The sequence below is a fragment of the Salmo trutta genome, chromosome 2 (assembly GCF_901001165.1).
Source record: "Salmo trutta chromosome 2, fSalTru1.1, whole genome shotgun sequence".
Lineage (NCBI taxonomy): Eukaryota > Metazoa > Chordata > Actinopteri > Salmoniformes > Salmonidae > Salmo > Salmo trutta.
This window is the reverse complement of record NC_042958.1, coordinates 15,318,004-15,341,674: the sequence shown is the minus strand read 5'-3', so window position 1 is coordinate 15,341,674 and position 23,671 is coordinate 15,318,004. Positions and strand designations below refer to the sequence as shown.

At 43.5% G+C, this 23,671-nt stretch overlaps 2 protein-coding genes across 5 annotated transcripts; both read left to right on the top strand.

Annotated features, from left to right (window-relative positions):
* Positions 1–2,539: 2,539 nt before the first annotated feature.
* LOC115151851 (neutral cholesterol ester hydrolase 1) lies at positions 2,540–7,765 on the top strand. 3 transcript variants are annotated; one of them, XM_029696149.1, is made up of 6 exons: positions 2,540–2,816; positions 4,837–5,062; positions 5,148–5,217; positions 5,367–5,538; positions 5,640–5,779; positions 5,940–7,765. In XM_029696149.1, the coding sequence occupies exons 1-6, from the start codon at positions 2,679–2,681 to the stop codon at positions 6,415–6,417; spliced, it is 1,224 nt and encodes a 407-aa protein (XP_029552009.1). In that variant the 5' UTR covers positions 2,540–2,678; the 3' UTR covers positions 6,418–7,765. The 3 variants fall into 3 exon arrangements, with proteins under 3 accessions (XP_029552009.1, XP_029552019.1, XP_029552027.1); XM_029696159.1 differs by having other exon boundaries at positions 2,701–2,829; XM_029696167.1 differs by lacking the exon at positions 2,540–2,816 and having other exon boundaries at positions 4,913–5,062; positions 5,176–5,217.
* A 4,235-nt stretch (positions 7,766–12,000) lies between these two features.
* On the top strand, positions 12,001–23,035 carry LOC115151840 (tumor necrosis factor ligand superfamily member 10). Of its 2 annotated transcripts, none has more exons than XM_029696128.1 (6): positions 12,001–12,389; positions 13,855–13,995; positions 15,663–15,708; positions 17,038–17,154; positions 21,136–21,377; positions 21,539–23,035. In XM_029696128.1, exons 1-6 carry the CDS (start codon positions 12,054–12,056, stop codon positions 21,746–21,748), a joined length of 1,092 nt encoding a protein of 363 aa, XP_029551988.1. In that variant the 5' UTR covers positions 12,001–12,053; the 3' UTR covers positions 21,749–23,035. The 2 variants fall into 2 exon arrangements, with proteins under 2 accessions (XP_029551988.1, XP_029551997.1); XM_029696137.1 differs by having other exon boundaries at positions 12,021–12,389; positions 21,142–21,377.
* Positions 23,036–23,671: the final 636 nt, after the last annotated feature.

Sequence of the window (23,671 nt, the reverse complement as noted above, 5' to 3'; positions counted from 1 at the left end):
CCTATTACTGGTCAGGACGTGACACTAATATAGTGTATAAGAGGTCATACAATAAGTTTTGTAGTGATTCCTATGTTGTTGATGTAAAGAATATGTGTTGGTCTGTGGTGTGTAATGAGGAGCAAACAGACGCTGCACTTGACACATTTATGAAATTGCTTATTCCAGTTACATTAAGAAAATGACTGCAAATTGTTAAATCCTCGTAGATTGATGAGGAATTAAAAAATTGTATGGTTGCGAGGGATGAGGCAAAATGGCAAATAAGTCTGGCTGCACAACTGATTGGCAAATGTACTGCATATGGAGAAATCATGTGACTAAACTCAATAAAAAGTAGATGAACCTACATTACATAAAGAATGATAGTAAAAAGCTTTGGAGCACTTTAAATGAAATTTTGGCCAAAAAGGCAAACTCAGCTCCATCATTCATTGAGTCAGATGGCTCATTCATCACAAAACCCACTGATATTGCCAATTACTTTAATGATTATTTCATTGGCAAGATTATCAAATTTAGGCATGACATGCCAGCAACAAACGCTGGAAAATTACTGAGGATAATAGTGGACGATATTGCCACTCCTATTTGCCATATCTTCAATCTAAGCCTACTAGAAAGTATGTGCCCTCAGGCCTGGAGGGAAGCAAATGTAATTCCGCTACCCAAGAATAGTAAAGCCCCCTTTACTGGCTCAAATAGCCGACCAATCAGCCTGTTACCGACCCTTAGTAAACACAAATGACTGATGATTGGCTGAGAGAAATTGATGATAAAAAGATTGTGGCAACTGTTATGTTAGAATTCAGTGCGGCTTTTGACATTATCGATCATGGTCTGCTGATGGGAAAACATATGTGTTATGGCTTTACACCCCCTGCTATATTGTGGACAAAGAGTTACCTGTCTAACAGAACACAGAGGGTGTTCTTTAATGGAAGCCTCTCCAACATAATCCAGGTAGAATCAGGAATTATCCAGGGCAGATGTCTAGGCCCCTTACTTTTTTCAATCTTTACTAATGACATGCCACTGGCCTTGAGTAAAGCCAGTGTGTCTATGTATGCGGATGATTCAACACTATGCACGTCAGCTACTACAGTGAGTGAAATCACTGCAACACTTAAAGAGCTGCAGTTAGTTTCAGAATGCATGGCAAGGAACAAGTTATTCCTAAATATTTAAAAAACGAAAAGCATTGTATTTGGTTGTAGCGTCATACCCAAGAAGACTCAATGCTGTAATCGCTGTCGAAGGTTCTTCAACAAAGTACTGAGTAAAAGCTCTGAATACTTAAAAAAAAAATGTATTTAACTAGGCAAGTCAGTAAAGAACAAACTGTTATTTACAATGTCGGCCTACCAAAAGGCAAAAGGCCTCCTGCGGGGACGGGGATAAAAAAAATATTTAAAAAATATAGGAAAAAACACACGTCATGACAAGAGACAACACAGCACTACATAAAGAGAGACCTAAGATAACATTTACATAAACATGATATTTCAGGGGGGGTTTTCTTATATATACATTTGCAAAAATGTCTAAAAACCAGTTTTTTCTTTGTCATTATGGGGTATTGTGTGTAAATTGATGAGGAATTTTAGAATAAGACTCTAACGTAACAAAATGTTGAAGTCAAGGGGTCTGACTATTTTCAGAAGGCAGTGTATCTTTGATGCCATTTAGATGCTGCTGTCTGGTGGCATAAGAAGAGAATGACACTTTCACATAAAAAGGCAAGAGACCTTTATCAAAGACAGTAAGTACAGTGTGAAGATAGGCAGAAACTACTTCTACAATAGAAATCCCCGATAACACTTGTAGGCAATGTCATGGCTACGTTGGCTAGTTAAGCTCATGCGTAGAAACACGTCGACGGTTGTAATGGTCATCTCATGTCGAAATGCGAACGTCAAATCAAGGCATTCCTTGATTCGCATTTCGACATGAGACGACCATTACAACCGTCGACGTTGTTGTTTTTGACGAAAACGTGTCCGTTTGCGATGTGGCGTCTCTGGGTTTAGAAACTCTGTGCCTTCATGCTACGGGTGAGTAGACGTTCAAGCCCAGCACTGACTGTCAATCCTTATTAATGACATATATCTACTTTGTGGTTGTCCCTTCAAATGTATTAAATTATTCCTGACGAAACATTTGTCAAGTTCTCCCATCTTGTTGTAGTTGAGTCTGAATAGTTTGACTAGTTTAAACTACAGTTCCCATGAGCGCTACGCGTCTCTTTACGCAACCCTGAGGATTTCCTTATCAGATTTTACGTAATGCAGCTAACTTTCGAAAGCAAAAGCCGGGAGCAAACTTCAAAATAAAAGCCATCTCAGACTGAAATCCACAACATCTAGGCCTATTTTGAACTGTATAATATTGATAACAGATGCTCTTGTATCTGATTTTATATTTTAGGCCTACTGGACTCTAATGGTCTTGTTGAACAAAAATACTTGGAATCCAATAATAATTTTAATCATAACAAGACTTTTATTCTGACACCACTATTAATCCTCATTCTTGTCTACGTTTCTCGCTTACCCCCAATGTTAAACCGACCTCTACCAACCACGGGGATACAGAAAAAACCGCGTCACCGTGAATTCAATTCACATCTCTTTTATCGGGTGAATGTGCCCCGGTGACAGTTCGTTCTCCCCGCAGTTATGAGGCTCCGCTGGTCCGGGGGCGTGCTGCTGTCGGTGGCGGCTGCCTACTACGTCTATACTCCGTTACCGAGTACGGTGAGCGAGCCCTGGAAGCTCATTCTGCTGGACGCGCTGTTCCGGAGCTTCATACATGCGGTAGGACTGACTGGTAATGACTTGAGAATAGAACGTATTAGTTAAGGCAGGTGTTTTGCTGTAAATAGTATTGAATACTAGAATTAGTCGGTTCATGACATTAGTGCAGTGACCTGGTTAGCCTATGGGTCCTATCAGGTCATACAGCCCACAGGACAGTCAAATAACCTATAGTACCTTGACAGTCCATTAAGGGCACCAGTCAGGGGCTTCATGCACCCCCAAAATCTGTGGGGGCACAAAGTATGTGAGGGGTGTGGTCTCGGGAAACATTTGAGAATTGTGCATTTTTCAAACACCTGAAAAATGCTTTCCCTTGCAATCTAGAGCCATAATAAATAAGCTTAATTCTATGTAAAAAAATCGGTCTATTTCTATATATTTTTTAAATTTTACCCCATTTTTCTCCTCAATTTAGTTAAGACCTTGTCTCATCGCTGCAACTCCCCAACAGTCTTGGGAGAGGCGAAGGTCGAGACATGCGTCCTCTGAAACGACCCGCCAAGCCACGCTGCTTCTTAACACACTGCTCGCTTAATCCAGAAGTCAGCCGCACCAATGTGTCGGAGGAAACAAAGTTCGACCCTAACCCAAGCGGCGCTGGGCCAATTGTGCACCGCTCTATGGGGTCCCAGGCTGTAGTGGTGAACCCCAGGCTGTAGTGGCGCCTTAGCACTGCGCCACTTGGGAGGCCAATACAACTATATTTCTGCATATCTAAGCACACCTCTTGAGCTATCTGTATCGTGCTGACTAGTGGTTCTTTTTTAAACAAGCTAAATATGCTTCTCTGCATCTCTGCTAATATCTGGGTCTTATTCAGTACATTTAGTTATTGCTTGCTTTTCTAAAGTCTATCAACCTTGCCAGCAGGCATGCCAGCTAAGATAGATGGACAAGCTAGCTACTCTAACTTGATTGATAGCCTGAAATGGCTTCTTGGTAGCTAGTTATGAGGTTGGGAGATTGGGAACTTATCTGGGCTAGTTAAACCCAGCTTCATATAATTGCTAAGTGGTTAGTAGTGTTACAGAGAAAAAAAAAAATACAAATGATATATATCAACAGGACAAATCTGAGGGGGCCCGTACCCCTGTGCACCCTATGGGCATGTCGCCTCTGGTAATAGTGTTTTGGGTTGGAGAGTAGTAGCATGACATTAATAGGCCTTTACTTGAACAGACTGTCTGAACTTTGAACCTCTATCATTGGCCAGCTACAATAAGGACACATACACACAGGCCTTGTGTGGTGATAAGTTCAGTATACTGCATTCTTTTCCAGTAGGCTGGCCCTTTTGAAGTCACATAGGTTGATTCATCGATCTCTTTTTATCTATACATCTCTCTTACAAAAACTCCCGCCGTGCCTAACATCATTATTAATCTTTAGTTACCATATCTGATCTCAGGGATGGCTAACCCTGAAAATCCTCAGTTAGGTAAAACTGCTTTTAGTTTCTTTGCAGTCCATGTATAGAACAGATTGGAGACCTCCTTGTTGTGGAATGTGGTTGTTTTTCTTGAGTATTTGTAATAAATAAAAAAATCGTTATTTTTTTGAGAAAATTGTGTATATGTAGGGCTCCTTGCTCCCTTGCAAAAGAGACCTTGGTCTCAATAGTGACTCCATTCAAATAAATAAATAATGAAAATTGTCGCAGTGCTCACTGGCCTTGTGCAAAAGTGGTCAACAACAGTGAGGATCTGATGAAATAGAGAGTGAGGAGTGGCTGAGAGTCATCAACACGCCTTAACCTGTGTCCCTACCTAACCTCCCTCTGACCTGAACTACCAGTCCAAACACCTACCTAGTTTATTAGTAATACTGTAGAAGATGACTCACACTGAGACCTGCAGTACCAGTCCCCACACCCTATACAGTATATCTGGATGGCTGGTTGTAGTTTATACATCCCGTCACAGATATTAAACTGAGCGTGTGTGTGTGTGTGTGTGTGTGTGTGTGTGTGTGTGTGTGTGTGTGTGTGTGTGTGTGTGTGTGTGTGTGTGTATTCCAGGGTGATGCGGCGCAAGCTCTAGGGGTGTGTCACAGTGTCCATATGTTGAACTCTGTGGTGTCTCGGTTGGAGGTGATTGAGCCATGGTCTAGTCCTACTGTAAGTGTCACTGACTCCGCCTTGGGGGGCGTGCCCGCACGAGTGTTCCAGCCAGTTGGAGGAGGAGCCAAGCTCAGGAGGGGAGTGCTTTACTTCCATGGTGGGGGATGGGCCCTTGGCAGCGGACGTAAGTGTGTGTGTGCTAGAGTGTCTTTTTAAACTTTCCATATGTGTTTATGCACAAAATGTTCTGCATTTGTATGTATGTGTAGGAATGAGATCTTATGACCTGCTGTGTAGGAGGATGGCTGAAGAGCTGGATACAGTCGTTGTGTCGGTTGAGTGAGTATCAGAACCACTAATACTTTAAAAACATATATCTACATAAATCATATGGGAACCGAACTGGCAACCGGAAGGCTACCATTGTGCCCACGAGCAAGGCACTTATACTAACTTAACTTATGGTGTGTTAATTGTTGTTACCATAGTTACCGCTTGGCCCCTGATGCAGTGTTTCCAGACCAGTACCATGATGCTCTAGCAGCGTCCAAGGCCTTCCTGTCCCCAGAGGTCTTGCAGCGCTATGGGGTCAACCCAGCCAGGGTGGGGGTGTCTGGAGACAGCTCTGGGGGGAACCTCGCTGCAGCCGTGGCCCAGCGGGTACACGCACGTAAACGTACACACATGCACACATGCACACACACACACACACTCACACACATAAACAGTCACACACTATCACATTCTTTTTCTGGCCACAGATTTCTGCAGATGACAGTATGAATGTGAAGTTCAGTATCCAGGCGTTGATCTACCCAGTCCTCCAGGCTCTAGACCTGAACACCCCGTCCTACCAACAGAACCACAACGTACCCATCCTGCACCGACACCTCATGGCCAGGTACAGCACACACACACACACACACACACACACACACACACACACACACACACACACACACACACACACACACACACACACACACACACACACACACACACACACACACACACACACACACACACACACACCTGTTACTAACCTTCCTCTCGCTCTCTAGGTTCTGGCTGATTTACCTGGGGGCTGATCCCTCTCTCCTCCCTCATCTCCTCTCCTCCCCCTCCTCCCTCCTTCATCCCTCCATCCCCCCTTCCATCCGTTCTCATCTCAACTGGACCTCCCTGCTCGCGGCCAAACACCAAAAGCATTACCGGCCCGTTGGCATGGAGACTGGGTCGCGAGAGGTCATGGGGATAGTGCCGGGGTTGGTGGATGTTCGAGCGGCGCCGTTGCTTGCAGAACAGGGGATTCTGGGTAGAACGCCGCGAGCGTACGTGATGACGTGTGAGTTTGACGTTCTGAGGGACGATGGGTTGATGTACGCCAGGAGACTACAGGACGCGGGCGTCACGGTTACCAGTGTTCACTATGACGACGGTTTCCACGGCTGCATGGTATTCTCCTTTTGGCCGTTTTGGTCCTCCGTTGGCCAGAGGAGTCTGGACAACTACATCCAGTGGCTAGACCACAACCTCTAGAACAGCCATACTCAACAGGTGGACCGCGGTCTGGAATCGGACCCAGAAGAGGGTCGTTACGGACAGTGTGTTTTAAAATCTATTTTTTAAGAAATCTATCAGGCTTTTAACTTACTGCTGTTGAGTAGTTATCATGGGCAGGGGACTCGACCCCAAGGGGGCCCCCATGGATTTTGTTGAATCACTCAGGTATCATATGAACACACATAAGACACTGCAACAGTTTTTTTCGCCCCATGTCAAAATGTGTGGAATTGCAGAAAATTTGCTTTAAAACGGCCACGTTTTTTTTTTTCTCCTCCAGCAGAAGGGGTGTGAATTGTTTGAACAGTTTGGAGTTACATGCGTTGCGAAGGGCGGGTTCATTACTACGCCGACAGATGACAATACCCATCCGAACCTTTGCCACTTAGGACATTTGTGTGACCAGACCATCTCAAATAGTAGTCAAGACCACCACAGAACCCTATGGAACCCAAGTTATGTTTGAGAATCAAAACTATAGGATCACAACCTAGAGCCCAATAGGAGCACCACTAGGACTAAAACGTCCAGGCAACCAGACAACCACACCTCCCATGCCTCTTTCCTTTTGACTACCTAGCTGATCCTGTGGTTGTTCAATGTAAAGACAGTGAACTGTCAGTTGTCTATGGAAACTGATTTAAAGCTTTGAAAGCTAACAGTCTGATACACTGAACGACTGACCAACATACACAGCTGTGTGGAATCTCTGGGTTGTGCAATAATATGTAGTATTTATTTATTTGACCATTCCAAGCTTAGAGAAGCAGGCAGAAGAGAGCCAAGAAACAGACCTCACCACATGTTTTAACTACAGCCCCTGAGGAATAGTTTTACCAGGGTATAGGACCACTAAGAGAGAATCTGACACGGCATGAGACTAGACAGGCTGAAAATGATTTTTTTTTAGATTTTATTTTAGAAATTAAGTAACTCACTGGGCAAAAATGGTTGAATCAACATTTTTTCCACTTAAAAAAAATCTGTGATGGAAAACTGATTGGATTTGCAAAAAGTCATTAACCTAAGGGAATTTTGTCATTTTTTTCACCCAACTTTTGACCTAAATCCAATGACATAGTGAAATTGTTTGTTGAATTCACGTTATTGACAACTCAACCAAATGTAAATCAAAACTAGACGTTGAGATGACGTCTGTGCCCTGTGTCAAGATATGTTATGTTCAGAGAGAGAGAACATTGACCATAGAACGTGTGTTTTTAGTATAAGGAATATTGTCTGTTCTAAATGCGTCAAAGGATCAGGTGTTTGTGTTATGTGAAGATATAAAGCCATGTCAACCAGGAATTCCAAGTATTCTAAATTGGCTTCTTTTCTTTTAGAAAGATCTGTCCTCCTTTCTCACACAATGTACATAGCTGTTGGTTTGGCGTATTATGTTGATGTGTTTTCATTTTGCCTGATATTTGTTGACCACTAGGACATTTCAATGTACTTTAGGCCTGGCCAAAGTCATACATTTAGACATATGGCTCTGGGCCTGGCTATTAACCCTGGGTGTAATACCACTACTAGACAGATGGTGACACTGTTGTGCTCTACAGATTAGAAAACCACTTCCAAGACTCAATCGACTGACTGTAAACTGGTAGGGAACAAAGGCCTCTGTTTGAGATTCAAAACTGTGAACAGTTTTATATTATCACTTAAGAGAATTTAAACTAATGAATATATGTACATAAAATATATATTTATCTGATGTTGAGTCTAAATGGATCTGAAGTTTCAGTGGTGTGTATTGGTTCAGCAAACTTCCTGTTCTGAGCACAGTATTGTAATATACTTACAGGTGAAAAATGTTTTTATTTTATTTAACTAGGCAAGTCAGTTAAGAACAAATGCTGATTTACAATGACGGTCTACCCCAGCCAAACCCTAACGACGCTGGGCCAATTGTGTGATGCTCTATGGGACTCCCAATCACGGCCGGATGTGATACAGCCTGGATTCGAACCAGGGACTGTAGTGACGCCTCTTGCACTGAGATGCAGTGCCTTAAACTGCTGCGCCACTCAGGAGGTGAAAAATGTTCTTCCTGTTAAAAATAATAATTGTGTGTGTGTGCTGTTCCAGTTTAAAGAATGCAGTTTGAACCTCCAGGGTGTTTTGAAGCTGAGTGGCACGTCTCTTTATTGCTACAGGGTAAAATCACACACACACACACACACACACACACACACACACACACACACACACACACACACAGAGAGACAGATACATACATACATACACACATACACATGCACACACACTAGCACGCCAGCTATGTGAGTGTGTGAATTGAATGGTAGCAGAAGATTTTAGACAGGAGATGGCGTCCCAAATTGAGAATAGGGGAACCTGTTCTAATGTTCTATCTTTCACGCTCTCCCTTCACATTCTCTTTCTCGATTTCTGCCTTCCTCTCTTTCCTGGTCTCTGTCTCTACCTCCTGTCTCTTTTCTTTCTCACACCCTGAAGAGGAAGAGAGTAACCTGACCCATCAGATGATCACATGACCTGTCACATGACAGTAGAAGGTGAACAGGTACAGTACATGCTCGATCAACACATCTGAGTGTGTGCGCAATTGACTGCATGTTTGTGTGTGTCCCTGACCTTGTTTGGGGAGTTAGTCTCTGTGCCCTGGGGAGTAACCTGTTAATCACTTGCTGCTGGATGATTATTTCAAAAGAAAACAAAACCTACAGAATGAAAATGGAGAGGATGTGAAAAAAGAAGTGTGGGAGTCGATGGGGTAATGTGAGAGGAGAATGTTATCACTGAGAGTAAAGGTTACATTGTTCACTGCTTCCTGACAGGGAGAATGAGGGAGAGAGATGGAGGGGGGAGTAGGGGAGGAAGAAGTAGGGAAAGGGAGAGAGAGAATGGGAGGAAGAGGGGTGGAGAGAGTGAGAGTTTGTGCTTCAGGGCAGTGTGCTAGACACCAACATAAAGACAGTCTGTATCTAGCCCCGTTTATACCTGGTTCTAACATGCATCATTTGTCTTGGGCTCCTGAGTGGCGCAGCGTTCTAAGGCAATGCATCTCAGTGCTAGAGGGATCATTACAGACACCCTGGTTTGAATCCAGGCTGTATTCCAACTGGCTGTGATTGGGAGTCCCATAGGGCGGCGCACAATTAGCCCAGTGTCGTCTGGATTTGGCTGGTGTAGGCCGTTATTTTAAATAAGAATTTGTTCTTAACTGACTTGCCTAGTTAAATTAAAAAAAGATGATTTCCAAATTCTGATTGTGCCCACATTTTCAGACAGGTGTAGATGATTAAAAGATGCATTGTGATCAGATTTTTTTGACCACCTCCAGAGGTAGTCAGGCACGCATTGTGCCAAGACATCTTACTAATGTAGACAGATCTGGAAAGTGAAATCACATCAAATATTATTTGTCACATGCTTTGTAAACAGCAGGTGTGGACTAACAGTGAAATGCTTACATATATAAGCTGGGACCACCAGCGTTTCTGGGGGGGGGGGGGGGGGGGGGGGCAGTGCCCCTGTGACAACAATTTTGCCCCCCCTAAATGTGGAGTATGAAATCATTTTTACATAACAAATTTTTGCTATCTTTCTTTTTTTACATCCGTTATTAGACAGTGGCAACAATGATTATGAACATGGTCTTTTGCCTGCAATGCAGTGAAGAAAATGATATGACAACAATAACGTCTAATGTAACTGGCCCCTCTAACAGTACAACTGGCCCCAGCTTGGCCCCCCCCCCAGTTGAAATCTAGAACGGTCTAGAACCGCCACTGGCTGGGGCTTCCGTGTATGCCAATTATTCAATGGATATTCTTTAAAAAAATATGAATGTATTTATTTTAAGACAATTACTGATGCAATAAGTGAACAGTGCTACCTGTCAATGATTTTAGAGGCTGGTATAATGCTATTTTAAATGGTTTGACCATCCAGATATGTTTACACTTGATTGAGGAGGTGGTCAGGACGAGCTGATCACAATCAAATCAGTGTGTCCTTTAATTATTTACACCTTTCTAAAAATGTGGGCACAATGAGGATGTGGACCAGATCATGACAAAGGGTGCATGTTAGCACCAGGTAGAAAAGGGGCTTCTGATATTGTATTCCCCCCCCCCCCCACGTCGTAGGTTGGTTCTGACTGACTGACTGACTGATTCCTGAAGTGAAATGAGGCATTGAGTTAGCAGCTCCCACTACAATGGTGCTAGTTACACACACACACAGTCATAGAGTCACACAGTCAGTAGATCAACTTTAGTTGGGGCTTTTCCTGGCGTCAGAAAAAATAAACGATGCCAAAAACAGAACTCTGGAAAACCCAACATTTCCTCATTGGCCATTGGTCAGTTCTCTGATTCCCAATCTTCCAATTGGCCCATTCTATTGTCTCCCGCCTCCCACCCCCCTGTAGTGTGCGTGTGCCAGATATTACTGCAATGGTCATGGATGCATTGTTTAGCTGTATTGTGTGTGTGTGTGTGTGTGTGTGTGAGTTACAGCCGTGTGTTTGACTGAATTGTTTAGCTGGGAGAGAGATCTGAGGTCATGTCGACACCAAGGTCTAGAGAGAGAGAGAGAGAGAGTTGGGAAAGAAGCAGGAAATAGAGAGCGGGGGAGTAGAGTAGTAGTACAGTAGTATTATTATTAGTAGGAGTATTAGTAGTACAGTATTATTATTATTATTATTAGTAGTAGTAGTAGTAGTAGTAGTAGTACTGTATTATTATTATTATTATTAGTGGTAGTAGTAGTAGTAGTACTGTATTATTATTATTATTAGTATTAGTGGTAGTAGTAGTAGTAGTAGTACTGTATTATTATTATTATTATTATTAGTAGTAGTAGTAGTAGTAGTAGTAGTAGTAGTACTGTATTATTATTATTATTATTATTATTAGTGGTAGTAGTAGTAGTACTGTATTATTATTATTATTATTAGTGGTAGTAGTAGTAGTAGTAGTAGTACTGTATTATTATTATTATTAGTGGTGGTAGTAGTAGTAGCATTAGTAGTTGAGTATTTTTAGAGGACAAAGTTGGGAAAGAACTGAAAAATTGGAGAGGGGGAGGGATTTGGGGAGTAAAAAAGTGATAGTGTGTGTAACATCATAGATAAAGTGTCTCCTGTCCAGCCACTCTCAGCAGGGATAATGATGATGACTCTATCACTCAGACCTCCCCAAGTCCCCGAAACAGAGCTGGCTGGGAGAGGACAGACACACACACACACACACACACACACATTTCAACTGGAACTAATAAGAACAAGGAACTGACTGAACCCCCCCACACTCAGAATACCAAGTGAAACCGAATAAGTCCGAGACTCTCAGGGGGACACGCATGCACGGAGCACAGATTGAGGCCAGATGTTTACAATACAGAAACTGAGAAACAAGATCCATTTATAAACCGAACAGAATAATCTTGTTTTTCGTTTGGAATAGAATGATGGAATAATATAAACATGTATCATTGCCACGTAGCTATATGCAATGCCTACAGTGGTTGAATAGAAGGGCAGATGTGTAGGCCTATAGCGTTAGGCCTAAATCTCTGTGATCAACAACAGATAGTCTATAGCAGACTAACTTCCGAGCCTAATGATAACTGCGTATCAGTGTTGGTTCAGCTTTAGCCAGAACCGAAATCTTCTCCATGACTCAAGTTATGTTTTTGTTCTTCACCGTGGCCTTGCCTGCTCCTCCCTCTCTCTCTCTTTCTGTGCGGGAGGAAGGGGGGCAGAAGTTATAGTTACTCTCTCCTCCGCTTTTGTTCTGAAACCGGAGCGTAGCAGAGCAGGGCGCGAGGCGGTGGTCGGTATGGCGGGAGGCTCGAGCGGCTTCACATTTCTCGGGGTTCTGCTGCTCGCGGCCATTCTGCTGCAGACAGTGGCCGTTACCGTCACCGTGCTCTACTTCACTAACGTCCTCAACACGGTAAGAACCAGGGAAGAAGGAGGGGTAGTATACAGACACTTACTATTGAAGTATATGAGGTCGCTTCATGTAGCTTGGAGTTTGCACTTTTGGGACTATTCCATTGGCCCCATTGTTTCGGGCAAACAAAGGCTGTAGGCCAACGTTGAAAGCATTTGAAATGTATTTGACCCAGGTTTGGTTTGATACGGGTTGTTTGTGCTTATGCGATGTTGTCTTGCGCAGTGCGCATACAGTTGGAGAAAGTAGGTTTTCTCCAATAAAGCTTTTGCAGGAAAGCGTGTTGCCTTGCAAGTTAATTACCTGAATTGTTTGTTTAATGTTAAAAAAAAAAGTTTTTTTATTGTGTTATTGGCTGTACGTTTGTGTATGTGTAACTCTGTGTCGCACAGCTTTGCTTTATCTTGGCCAGGTCGCAGTTGTAAATAAGAACTTGTTCTCAACTGGCCAACCTGGTTAAATAAAGGTGGAAAAATAATAATATTGTAATAAAAAATGCCTACGTGTGCACTGCAGAGAACGCTCAGTGCATTCTGTAAAATAAAGAGTGTTTGTGTGTTGTGCTGTGCTGGGATAGAAGGGAGTTCTGTGTAGAGAACTGTGCAAAAGGCTGCCTGCAAGAACTAAAACTCAGACTATTGATATGCCAATTTTCCAGCTTTATTGTTTGCTTATTGTTTCACCTTATTTTTGCAGGGAATGTTTAGTGCGTTCTCAAGTGCTAGTGAAACTGTAAATGATTGACTTTTGTGTTACCTTCTGTGTTATCCTCTCCTGCAGCTGTGCTCTATTTTTATGACATGTTTTACCTTCTCTTTCTCTCTGCCTTGTTGGAAATGGACCTGTAAGGAAGCATTTCACTGTTAGTCTACACCTGTTGTCTATGAAGCATGTGACAAATGAAGTTTGATTTGATTGTACTTTAGTAACCTGGATTATTTCCATAATGATTGAGCAACAATGCTGACTCTCCCTCTCTGCTTCCCTATACTCCCCCCCTCTCTCCCTCCCCCTAGCACTCCCCCAGCTCTCTCTCCTCTGTCCCGCTCTAGTTCTCTCTGTCTGTCTCTCTCTAGTTCTCTCTGTCTGTCTCTCTCTAGTTCTCTCTGTCTGTCTCTCTCTAGTTCTCTCTGTCTGTCTCTCTCTAGTTCTGTCTGTCTCTCAGTGATTTTCATCAGTGTTTATGGATGCTAATCATTACCAACCTGTATACAGTAGGATACTGAAACCTAAAATACATATACAGAGGAATGTTACTTATAAAGACTTTAGACAGTCACTCCATTTGAACATGGCATTATTAGTTTCATTACAGTGTAAAAGGGAGGCCCTGAAGTAAACTACAGTTTGTTTCTCAACTCCGGTCCCCCAAGTACCCCCAACGACAATACACATTGTGTTATGTAGGAGGTGTGTATTATTGAAATTAAATGTGTGTGTGTGTGTGTGTGTGTGTGTTATTCAGATGAAGGAGACATTTGCAAGGAGCAGTGTGTCTTGTCTGACACGGTCTGACCTCAGAGGGGGGTACGTGCGCTCCCCGACCGAGGGGAGAGGAGACCCCTGCTGGCAGGTCACACAGCAACTACACACCCTCATAGAGAAGGTAACACACACACACACATATCCTCATCGAGTAGGTATCTGCCTCGCACGGGGCCCAAGTCTTCCAGGAGGGCTCCCAAGTGGTGCAGCGGTCTAAGGCACTGCATCTCAGTACTAGAGGTGTCTCTACAGACCCTGGTTCAATTCCAGGCTGTATCACAACCGTCCCATAGGGCGGCGCACAATTGGCCCAGCGTCGTTAGGGTTTGGCCGGGGTAGGCCGTCATTGTAAATAAGAATTTGTTCTTAACTGACTTGCCTAGCTAAATAAAATAAAAAGGACAGAGGTGCTCCCTATGGAATTTACCATTAACCACAGATTTAGGATCAGATTATTCTCCCTTAATCCTAATTTTAAAGGTCCAATGCAACCCTTTTTATATCAATATCAAATCATTTCTGGGTAACAAGTAAGTAAAAGTTTATGTACTGTTACAGAGGTTTTCATAAAAATGGTGAAAAAGAAACAAAAATAGCTTTTTAACAAAAACTATTTCTCAAGGAAGAATTTTGCTAAGACTGCCTGGGAGGGGAGAACTGGCTGTTATTGGCAAAGAGGTTTGGAACTCTCATTGTTATTGGTCTGTTAACTAATTTCCCGCCTAGTAATGTCACCAAGCTAGCCAAAACTCCACCCATGCAAAATATGCTGATTAGAAAGTCCTGTGTACACTGGACAACATGTAAATTGTTGGTCCCATGATTCATGAGTTTAAATAAAAAATCCCTGAAATTTTGTGAACAAATTTTATTAATGAGCATTTCTACTTTTCCAAGATTATCCATCCAGCTCACAGGGGTGGCATATCAACAAGCTGATTAAACGGCATGATTATTACACAGGTGCACCTTGTGCTGGGGACAATAAAAGGCCACTTTAAAATGTGCAGTTTTGTAACACAACACTGATGGCTCAAGTTTTGAGGGAGTGTGCAATTGGCATGCTGACTGCAGGAATGTCCAACAGAGCTGTTTCCACATCATTTTGTTACTTTCTCTACCATAAGCTACCTCCAATGTAATAAAGCCCTTTTGTGGGGAAAAACTAATTCTGGTTGGCTGGACCTGGCTCCCCAGTGGTTGGGCCTATGCCCTCCCAGGCCCACCCATGGCTGCACCCATGCCCAGTCACGTGAAATCCATAGATTAGGGCCTAATGCATTTATTTAAATTGACAGATTTTCTTATATGAACTGTAACTCAGTAAAATCTTTGAAATTGTCGCATGTTGTGTTTATATTTTTGTTCAGTATAGATTGTATTTTCTACCACGATCTATCAGGTAATAACACTGATCATTTTTCACACTTTTACAGTGTTAGTTTCATCAGCTGTTGTACAATATGCTACAAAACACAGGAAAAAAACATATTTTGACTGCACTGGGCCTTTAACCATTAGGGGGGAAATGCAAAACTGACCTAAGATCAGCAACTTCACTCCCCTCAGCAGAGTTTCAGACATACAATGGGGTCTTTATGGTGCAGTCTGGGATGGGATCCGCTGTGGTTTAATCAGCACTGGAATGTTCTCACCTGGCCAGAGACACACAAAGACTCCATACACACACACACAGTTTGTGCAATACTGTTTTGTGCTTTTATTTGAAATGTGTAAAACAAATTGCCTCTATCTTATCCTTATCTCTCTCTCTTTGTCTCTCTCCAGTCTCTGTTTCAGCGATATCAGAGGGAGATCTCCTCAGCAGTTAGAGGTGAGATACTTTTGGTCATGTAGTGTAAGTGGTCACCTGCTTGTCGAACATCTCAATTCAAAATTTATGGGGATTAATATGGAGTTGGTCCCCCCTTTGCTGCTACAACAGCCTCTACTCGTCTGTGAAAGCTTTCCACTAGATGTTGGAACATTACTGCGGAGATTTGCTTCCATTCAGCCACAAGAGCATTAGTGAGGTCGGGCACTGATGTTGGCCGATTAGGCCTGGCTCAGAGTCAGCGTTCCAATTCATCCCAAAGGTGTTCGATGGGGTTGAGGTCAGGGCTCTGTGCAGGCCAGTCAAGTTCTTCCACACCGATCTCGACAAACCATTTCTGTATGCACAGGGAAAGGGCCGTCCCCAAACTGTTGCCACAAAGTTGGAAGCACAGAATCGTGTAGAATGTCATTGTATGCTGTAGCGTTAAGATTTCCGTTCACTGGAACTAAGAGGTCAACCCCGAACCATGAAAAACAGCCTCAAACTTTACAGTTGGCACTATGCATTAGGGCAGGTAACGTACCCCTGGCATCCGCCAAACCAAGATTTGTCCGTCGGAGTGCCTGATGATGAAGTGTGATTCATCACTCCAGAGAATGCGTTTCCACTGCTCCAGAGTCCAATGGCCGCGAGCTTTACACCACTCCAGTTGACGCTTGGCATTGCGCATGGTGATCTTGGGCTTGTGTGCAGCTGCTCGGCCATGGAAACAAATTTCATGAAGTTCCCAAAGAACAGTTCTTGTGCTGACGTTGCTTCCAGAGGCAGTTTGGAACTCGTAGTGAGTGTTGCAACCGAGGACAGACGATGTTTACGCGCTTCAGCACTCGCCGGTCCTGTTCTGTGAGCTTGTGTGGCCTACCACTTTGCAGCTGAGCTGTTGTTGCTCCTAGACGTTTCCACTTACCATAACAGCACTTACAGTTGACCGGGGAAGCTTTAACAGGGCAGAAATTTGACGAACTGACTTGTTGGAAAGGTGGCATCCTATGACGGTGCACGTTAAAAGTCACTAAGCTCTTCAGTAAGGTCATTATACTGCCCATGTTTGTCTATGGAGATTGCATGGCTGTGTGCTCGATTTTATACACCTGTCAGCAACGGGTGTGGCTGAAATAGCTGAATCCACTAATCTGAAGGGGTTTCCTCATACTTTTGTGTATATATAGTGTAAGTACCTGTCTGACCTATAGAACTAAGTCATACAACTGTAGCAAAACAGCAGCTTGTTCCCTGTGTCTATTTTACAAGTTCTATGCTGTTATCACTGACTGATGACCACACTAACTGATGACAACTAACTGATGTTCTGTCTCTCTCTGTCAGACGAGATGTCTGGGGTGTTGCCCTCACTGGCAATGGAGGACCAGGCTTCTTCTCGCCCCAAAGTTGCCGCCCACGTCACTGGCAGCTTCGCTCCCAAAGCAGCGAGGGAGGGAGGAGGTGAGACATGTTTTAGTTTACACCCTTTGAAGACTGATGATGAGTGTTAGATGAATGCAGGTTAGACTCTGGGGGCATGTGGCTCACACCTGTGTGTGCTATGTTCTTCAGGTGTGTGTGTGTTCACCACAGTGAGGGGAGAGCTTCGAAGTGATTATAAAAACTCTGGAAAAAAAGAAACGTCCTCTCACTATCAACTGCGTTTTTTTTCAGCAAACTTAAAACCTGTTAGGGACAGACGTTCCGCTAGCGGAACGCCTCACCAATATCCAATGGTAGAGCGTGGCGCGAATTACAAATACCTCAAAAATGCAAAAACTTCAATTTCTCAAACATATGACTATTTTACACCATTTTAAAGACAAGACTCTCCTTTATCTAACCACATTGTCCGATTTCAAAAAGGCTTTACAACGAAAGCAAAACATTAGATTATGTCAGGAGAGTACCCTCCCACAAATAATCACACAGCCATTTTCAAAGCAAGCATATATGTCACAAAAACCAAAACCACAGCTAAATGCAGCACTAACCTTTGATGATCTTCATCAGATGACACTCCTAGGACATTATGTTATACAATACATGCATGTTTTGTTCAATCAAGTTCATATTTATATCAAAAAACAGCTTTTTACATTAGCATGTGATGTTCAGAACTAGCATACCCACCGCAAACTTCCGGTGAATTTACTAAATTACTCACGATAAACGTTCACAAAAAACAACAATTATTTTAAGAATTATAGATACAGAACTCCTTTATGCAATCGCGGTGTCAGATTTTAAAATAGCTTTTCGGTGAAAGCACATTTTGCAATATTCTGAGTACATAGCCCGGCCATCACGGCTAGCTAATTTGACACCCACCAAGTTTGGCCCTCACCAAACTTAGATTTACTATAAGAAAAATTGGATTACCTTTGCTGTTCTTCGTCAGAATGCACTCCCAGGACTTCTACTTCCACAACAAATGTTGTTTTCGTTCGAAATAATCCATAGTTATATCCAAATAGCTCCGTTTTGTTCGTGCGTTCAAGTCACTATCCGAAGGGTGACGTGCCGGCGCATTTCGTGACAAAAAAAATCAAAATATTCCATTACCGTACTTCGAAGCATGTCAAACACTGTTTAAAATACATTTTTATTATATTTTTCTTGTAAAATAGCGATAATATTCCGACCGGGCGACGTTGTGTTCATTCAAACACTGAAAGAAAAAAATGGAGTCGTCTCGTGCACGCGCGCCTCAGTGTCATTGTTCTCAGAAGGACCACTCACAAAAACCCCTGCTGTTTTTCGCCCAGAGACTGGAGAGCTCTCATTCCACTTCCTGGCGCCTTCCTAGAGCCAATGGAAGCCTTAGAAAATGTCACGTTACAGCAGAGATGCTGTATTTTTGATAGAGATGCCCTAGAAGGAGAACAAATTGTCAGACAGGGCACTTCCTGTATAGAATCTTCTCAGGTTTTGGCCTGCCATATGAGTTCTGTTATACTCACAGACACCATTCAAACAGTTTTAGAAACTTTTGTGTTTTCTATCCAAATCTACTAATTATATGCATATTCTAGTTTCTGGGCAGGAGTAGTAACCAGATTAAATTGGGTACGTTTTTTATCCGGCCGTGAAAATACTGCCCCCTATCCCAAACAGGTTAACATGCGTAAATATTTGTATGAACATAAGATTCAACAACTGAGACAAACTGAACAAGTTCCACAGACGTGACTAACAGAAATGGAATAATGTGTCCCTGAACAAAGGGGGGGGGTCAAAATCAAAAGTAACTGTCAGTATCTGGTGTGGCCACCAGCTGCATTAAGTACTGCAGTGCCTCCTCCTCATCATGGACTGCACCAGATTTGCCAGTTCTTGCTGTGAGATGTTACCCCACTCCTCCACCAAGGCACCTGCAAGTTCCCGGACATTTCTGGGGGGAATGGCCCTAGCCCTCACCCTCCGATCCAACAGGTCCCAGACGTGCTCAATGGGATTGAGATCCGGGCTCTTCGCTGGGCATAGCAGAACACTGACATTCCTGTCTTGCAGGAAATCACGCACAGAACGAGCAATATGGCTGGTGGCATTGTCATGCTGGAGGGTCATGTCAGAATGAGCCTGCAGGAAGGGTACCACACCTGTAACGCACAGCGTTGAGATTGCCTGCAATGACAACAAGCTCAGTCCGATGATGCTGTGACACACCGCCCCAGACCATGACGGACCCTCCACCTTCAAATCGATCCCGTTCCAGAGTACATGCCTCGGTGTAACGTTCATTCCTTCGACGATAAACGCGAATCCAACCATCACCCCTGGTGAAACAAAACCGCGACTCGTCAGTGAAGAGCACTTTTTGCCAGTCCTGTCTGGTCCAGCAATGGTGGGTTTGTGCCCGTTGTTACCGGTGAGGACCTGCCTTACAACAGGCCTACAAGCCCTCAGTCCAGCCTCTCCTATTGCGGACAGTCTGAGCACTGATGGAGGGATTGTGCGTTCCTGGTGTAACTTGGGAAGTTGTTGTTGCCATCCTGTACCTGTCCCGCAGGTGTGATGTTCGGATGTACCGATCCTGTGCAGGTGTTGTTACACGTGGTCTGCCACTGCGAGGACAATCAGCTGTCCGTCCTGTCTCCCTGTAGCACTGTCTTAGGCGTCTCACAGTACAGACATTGCAATTTATTGCCCTGGCCACATCTGCAGTCCTCATGCCTCCTTGCAGCATGCCTAAGGCACGTTCACGCAGATGAGCAGGGACCCTGGGCATCTTTCTTTTGGTGTTTTTCAGAGTCAGTAGAAAGGCCTTTTTAGTGTCCTAAGTTTTCATAACTGTGACCTTAATTGCCTACCGTCTGTAAGCTGTTAGTGTCTTAACAACCGTTCCACAGGTGAATGTTCATGAATTCTTTATGGTTCATTGAACAAGCATGGGAAACAGTGTTTAAACCCTTTACAATGCAAATCTGTGAAGTTATTTGGATTTTTACGAATTATCTTTGAAAGACAGAGTTCTGAAAAAGGGCTGTTTCTTTTTTTGCTGAGTTTATATCACTACAGTAACTGGTAATATATGCAGTATATCTGTCCCATGTGAGCTCTATGGCATCTTAGAGGAGCCCACTTTCCATAATACAGTAGGTATTTAGGGGATTGAGGCAACATATGTCCGCAGACTGTTCAATTCTTAACCTATTCTATTCTGTCTTAAGACCCAGCCCTGTCTACTGTAGGCAAGAGAGTTTGTCTTCTCAGGAAATCAGCCTTCTCTGTGTTGCTCTTGACACCCCCATTCTGTCACACACGTCTGTGAAGTAGAGGTTCTGTTGTGATAACATCCTGTAGCTCTGATATCTGATTAGATGTTAACTTTACAGTAATGCTATTGGTTAACAACTCAGCTTTTGAATCCAAACAATCAGATGTTATAAAGGAGTCTCCGATTCATTGACTCTTTCTCTTTGTTCCTGATCTGCTCTGGTGAGATACACTCTCGTGCTTTCTTTCTCCACCCCAGGGACTCTTGGGGCATGGCCTTTCAGGCTATGACTTCTCTCTTTCCATGGAATCTTTGTATCCCTCTCTCTGATCATGCCCAGATTAATAATGCCTTGTAACTTAAGTTTATGCCTTGTATGTGAGTTCATTCATTACAAAGTTATGAAATATCTGCCTTTGATAATATCAACTCTCAAACCTTTCTTGATAAACCATTTCTGTAACTCAACAATAGTCCTGTTTACCCATTGCTAAATCATCTTTATGGAGTCAGATAAATATTTTAATACTTTGATCATATTAATTGCATAGTCTTATTATGGGTCGCATGTGAGGTATGCATATATATTTATATATCAAATATTACTTCACTAAAGCTGTTCTATATTATTCTTAACCGATTCTATTCTGTCTAAAGACCCAGCCTTGTCTAACTCCTGACCCTTGACCCTGCCTACTAATGCCTGTCTCCTTCCTGTCTGGCCACAGCTTCTCCCGGGCGGCGTGTGCAGGGGCAGAAGATCTCGTGGTGGGAGGGGCATAAAGGGCTGGCATTCCTTCAGGACGTTCGATTGATTGATGGGGAGTTGGTGGTGCCTTGCCCAGGACTCTACTATATCTATGCCCAGACCTACTTCAGACACACCCACCCTGGGGGAGAGGAGGGGGAGGAAGAGGAGAGGGAGCAGAGGGGGAGGCCCATGTTGCAGTATGTTTATAAGAAAGTGAGTTCACAGGGCCAGGGTCATGCTCAGGGGGCTTGTAGACATGAAACAAAAAAATGGTTTGAAATTAAGGTGCCATCTGAACTTGTCCTATACGTTTTTCCAGTTTCAACAGTTAAATCTTACTGTATAGTGGTGGTGCTGTGCGCCCCCTCTTCCAGGTGTCTTCCTATCCGGTACCCATCCTGCTGATGAAGACCAGCCGTACCTCCTGCTGGTCCCGGGACTCCCAGTTCTCTCTGCACTCCGCCCACCAGGGAGGGCTGTTCCCATTGGCCACCGGGGACCGCCTCCTCGTCACCGTTAGCAACGCCTCCGCCATCGACATGGATGAGAGGAGCAGCTTTTTCGGGGCTGTCCTGGTCAGCTAGTGGTCAGGGGTTCGTCTATATGGTGGCTTGGATAGTTTGGGGCTAACGGACACCAGCATACTCACTGTTTGGGAGCCATATGTGTGCGTGTACTAACAGAGATCATTCTGAGAGCTGTGTGTGAGTATGTGTGTTTGTATGCATGCATGGGTGTGTGTGCGCATGGGTGTACAGATGTACAAAGCTTTATGCTCTGTGACTGCTAGGCTGGACAAAGCGAGGAGGCGTGAGCAGAGCTGGTGTGGTTATCCTATTATCTTCCACCCTGGTGCCGATGGCCTAGCCTTCCCTCATGGCTCATCCAATTAGCTGTGTCCGGAGCCAGCAGGCCTGTGCTGATTAGATGAAAAGCAGATGAGTGGCGTGAGGTCGGGGGCCAATGTCTGCTTTAGAACTTCAGGACAACTGACCGACAATGAATCAGTGATGGGATGATTGTGGATAACTGTCTTATTGCTCTTTTCATACTAAAAGGATGAGTGTCTCTTTTTCCAGTTTTTTTTTTTTACTCTCAGAGATGGTTTTAATGTCAAATTTGAATGTAGGGTGTTTTTGTGTTGTGAGTCTGTTTATAACTGTAAATACATTGAATGTATGTTGCTTGATTGTAGACTTTTACATTCTTAACACAAACCTAAGCTCTCACCTGAGCAACACTGCCTGCAACCACATGTTCAATTCAGCACTTTTTCACTTATTTCAGTTTAAATGTTTCAGGCCATGACCCAGGAGGCCCTACTGTAGCCCAGGCCCACCGTCGCTATTGGAACCAGTGCTAGGACATGGGTAATGTTGAGGACTTTACTAAAATATTTCTTGATTCTCCCACCGACAGAGGGTAGAATGATATAGATGTATCTGTAGATACAAACAGACAAGTATGCAGTGAGACAGAGGGGTCTGGACAGGGTTGTCAGTTTAGCCGCTTCAATAGAGGAGAATTATCTGCAGATGTTTTTGGGGAAGAATTGTTTTCACAGCCCACACAATCATGACTCCAGATAGTGTTTGTGTGGGCTGTGGAGGCGACGGTTACCATGGACACTCACACTAAATCATTCATCAATATGAATCAGACTCATGCACGAGTCCAACTGCTCTCATGTTCATGTAGAATTAGCCTGGTTGCCGTCTATTTTCAGCTATTCATTCCACTTCTTGGACTCTGTGTAATTTGCCAAAGAACGTGTGGCAAGTAGTGGAATGCTAGCTAAAACGACTAGTACTCTGACTAATGTAGAACGGAGTCTGTGTGTGCGTACAATAAAGACACTGTCCAAATGAAAAGGATGCACTCTAATCATTTCTCAACACCAGTAGGCCACCATAGCTGCAGGTAGTCGAGCGTTGGGCCAGAATCCCAGAGCCAACTAGGTGAGAAATCTGTCGACATGCCCTTGAGCAAGGTACTTAATCCTAATTGTTTCTGTAAATTGCTCTGGAAAAGAATGTCTGCTAAATGGTGGAAAAGTTGTTTTTTTGTTTAAAATCTGGAACTGTATAGTATTAGGCTACCATAGCTGTATAGTAGTCACAGTTGAAAGCATTCAGAGGTGAGTCTTTCAGTACCAGTCTAGCACAACAAAACAGCTGGGTCAAGGCTGTCTGTTACATCATGTACCTCCTGGTAACAAGCTTATGAGCTGCTGCCACCATGTGGGTTGTGCAGGTAGTGTCTATCACTAAACATGCAAACTGGTGTTGATACTGAAGACTGCAGCTGACTCAACAGAACCAGAGGGTCATACCAAAGATATTTATGGCGCGTTCACATGGTAGTCAGAACTAGGAAACTCTGAAATGTCCAACTTGCTAACTGGTTGTAGATATAGTTGAAAACTTAATTACCAACATGCTTAATATTCTGACTAATGAAACAATTTCCTTTAAGTAATTTGTGCAAAGTGAATTGTGATTATCTTA

Excerpts from the sequence above, each read along its gene's own strand:
- LOC115151851 (XM_029696149.1), top strand. The coding sequence starts at position 2,679 with ATGAGGCTCCGCTGGTCCGGGGGCGTGCTGCTGTCGGTGGCGGCTGCC. Across the intron at positions 5,218-5,366 it reads ACAGTCGTTGTGTCGGTTGA|TTACCGCTTGGCCCCTGATG; the intron begins GTGAGTATCAGA and ends TTGTTACCATAG. Across the intron at positions 5,539-5,639 it reads CTGCAGCCGTGGCCCAGCGG|ATTTCTGCAGATGACAGTAT; the intron begins GTACACGCACGT and ends TTCTGGCCACAG.
- LOC115151840 (XM_029696128.1), top strand. The coding sequence starts at position 12,054 with ATGATAACTGCGTATCAGTGTTGGTTCAGCTTTAGCCAGAACCGAAAT. Across the intron at positions 12,390-13,854 it reads TCACTAACGTCCTCAACACG|ATGAAGGAGACATTTGCAAG; the intron begins GTAAGAACCAGG and ends TGTGTTATTCAG. Across the intron at positions 21,378-21,538 it reads TGCAGTATGTTTATAAGAAA|GTGTCTTCCTATCCGGTACC; the intron begins GTGAGTTCACAG and ends CCCCTCTTCCAG.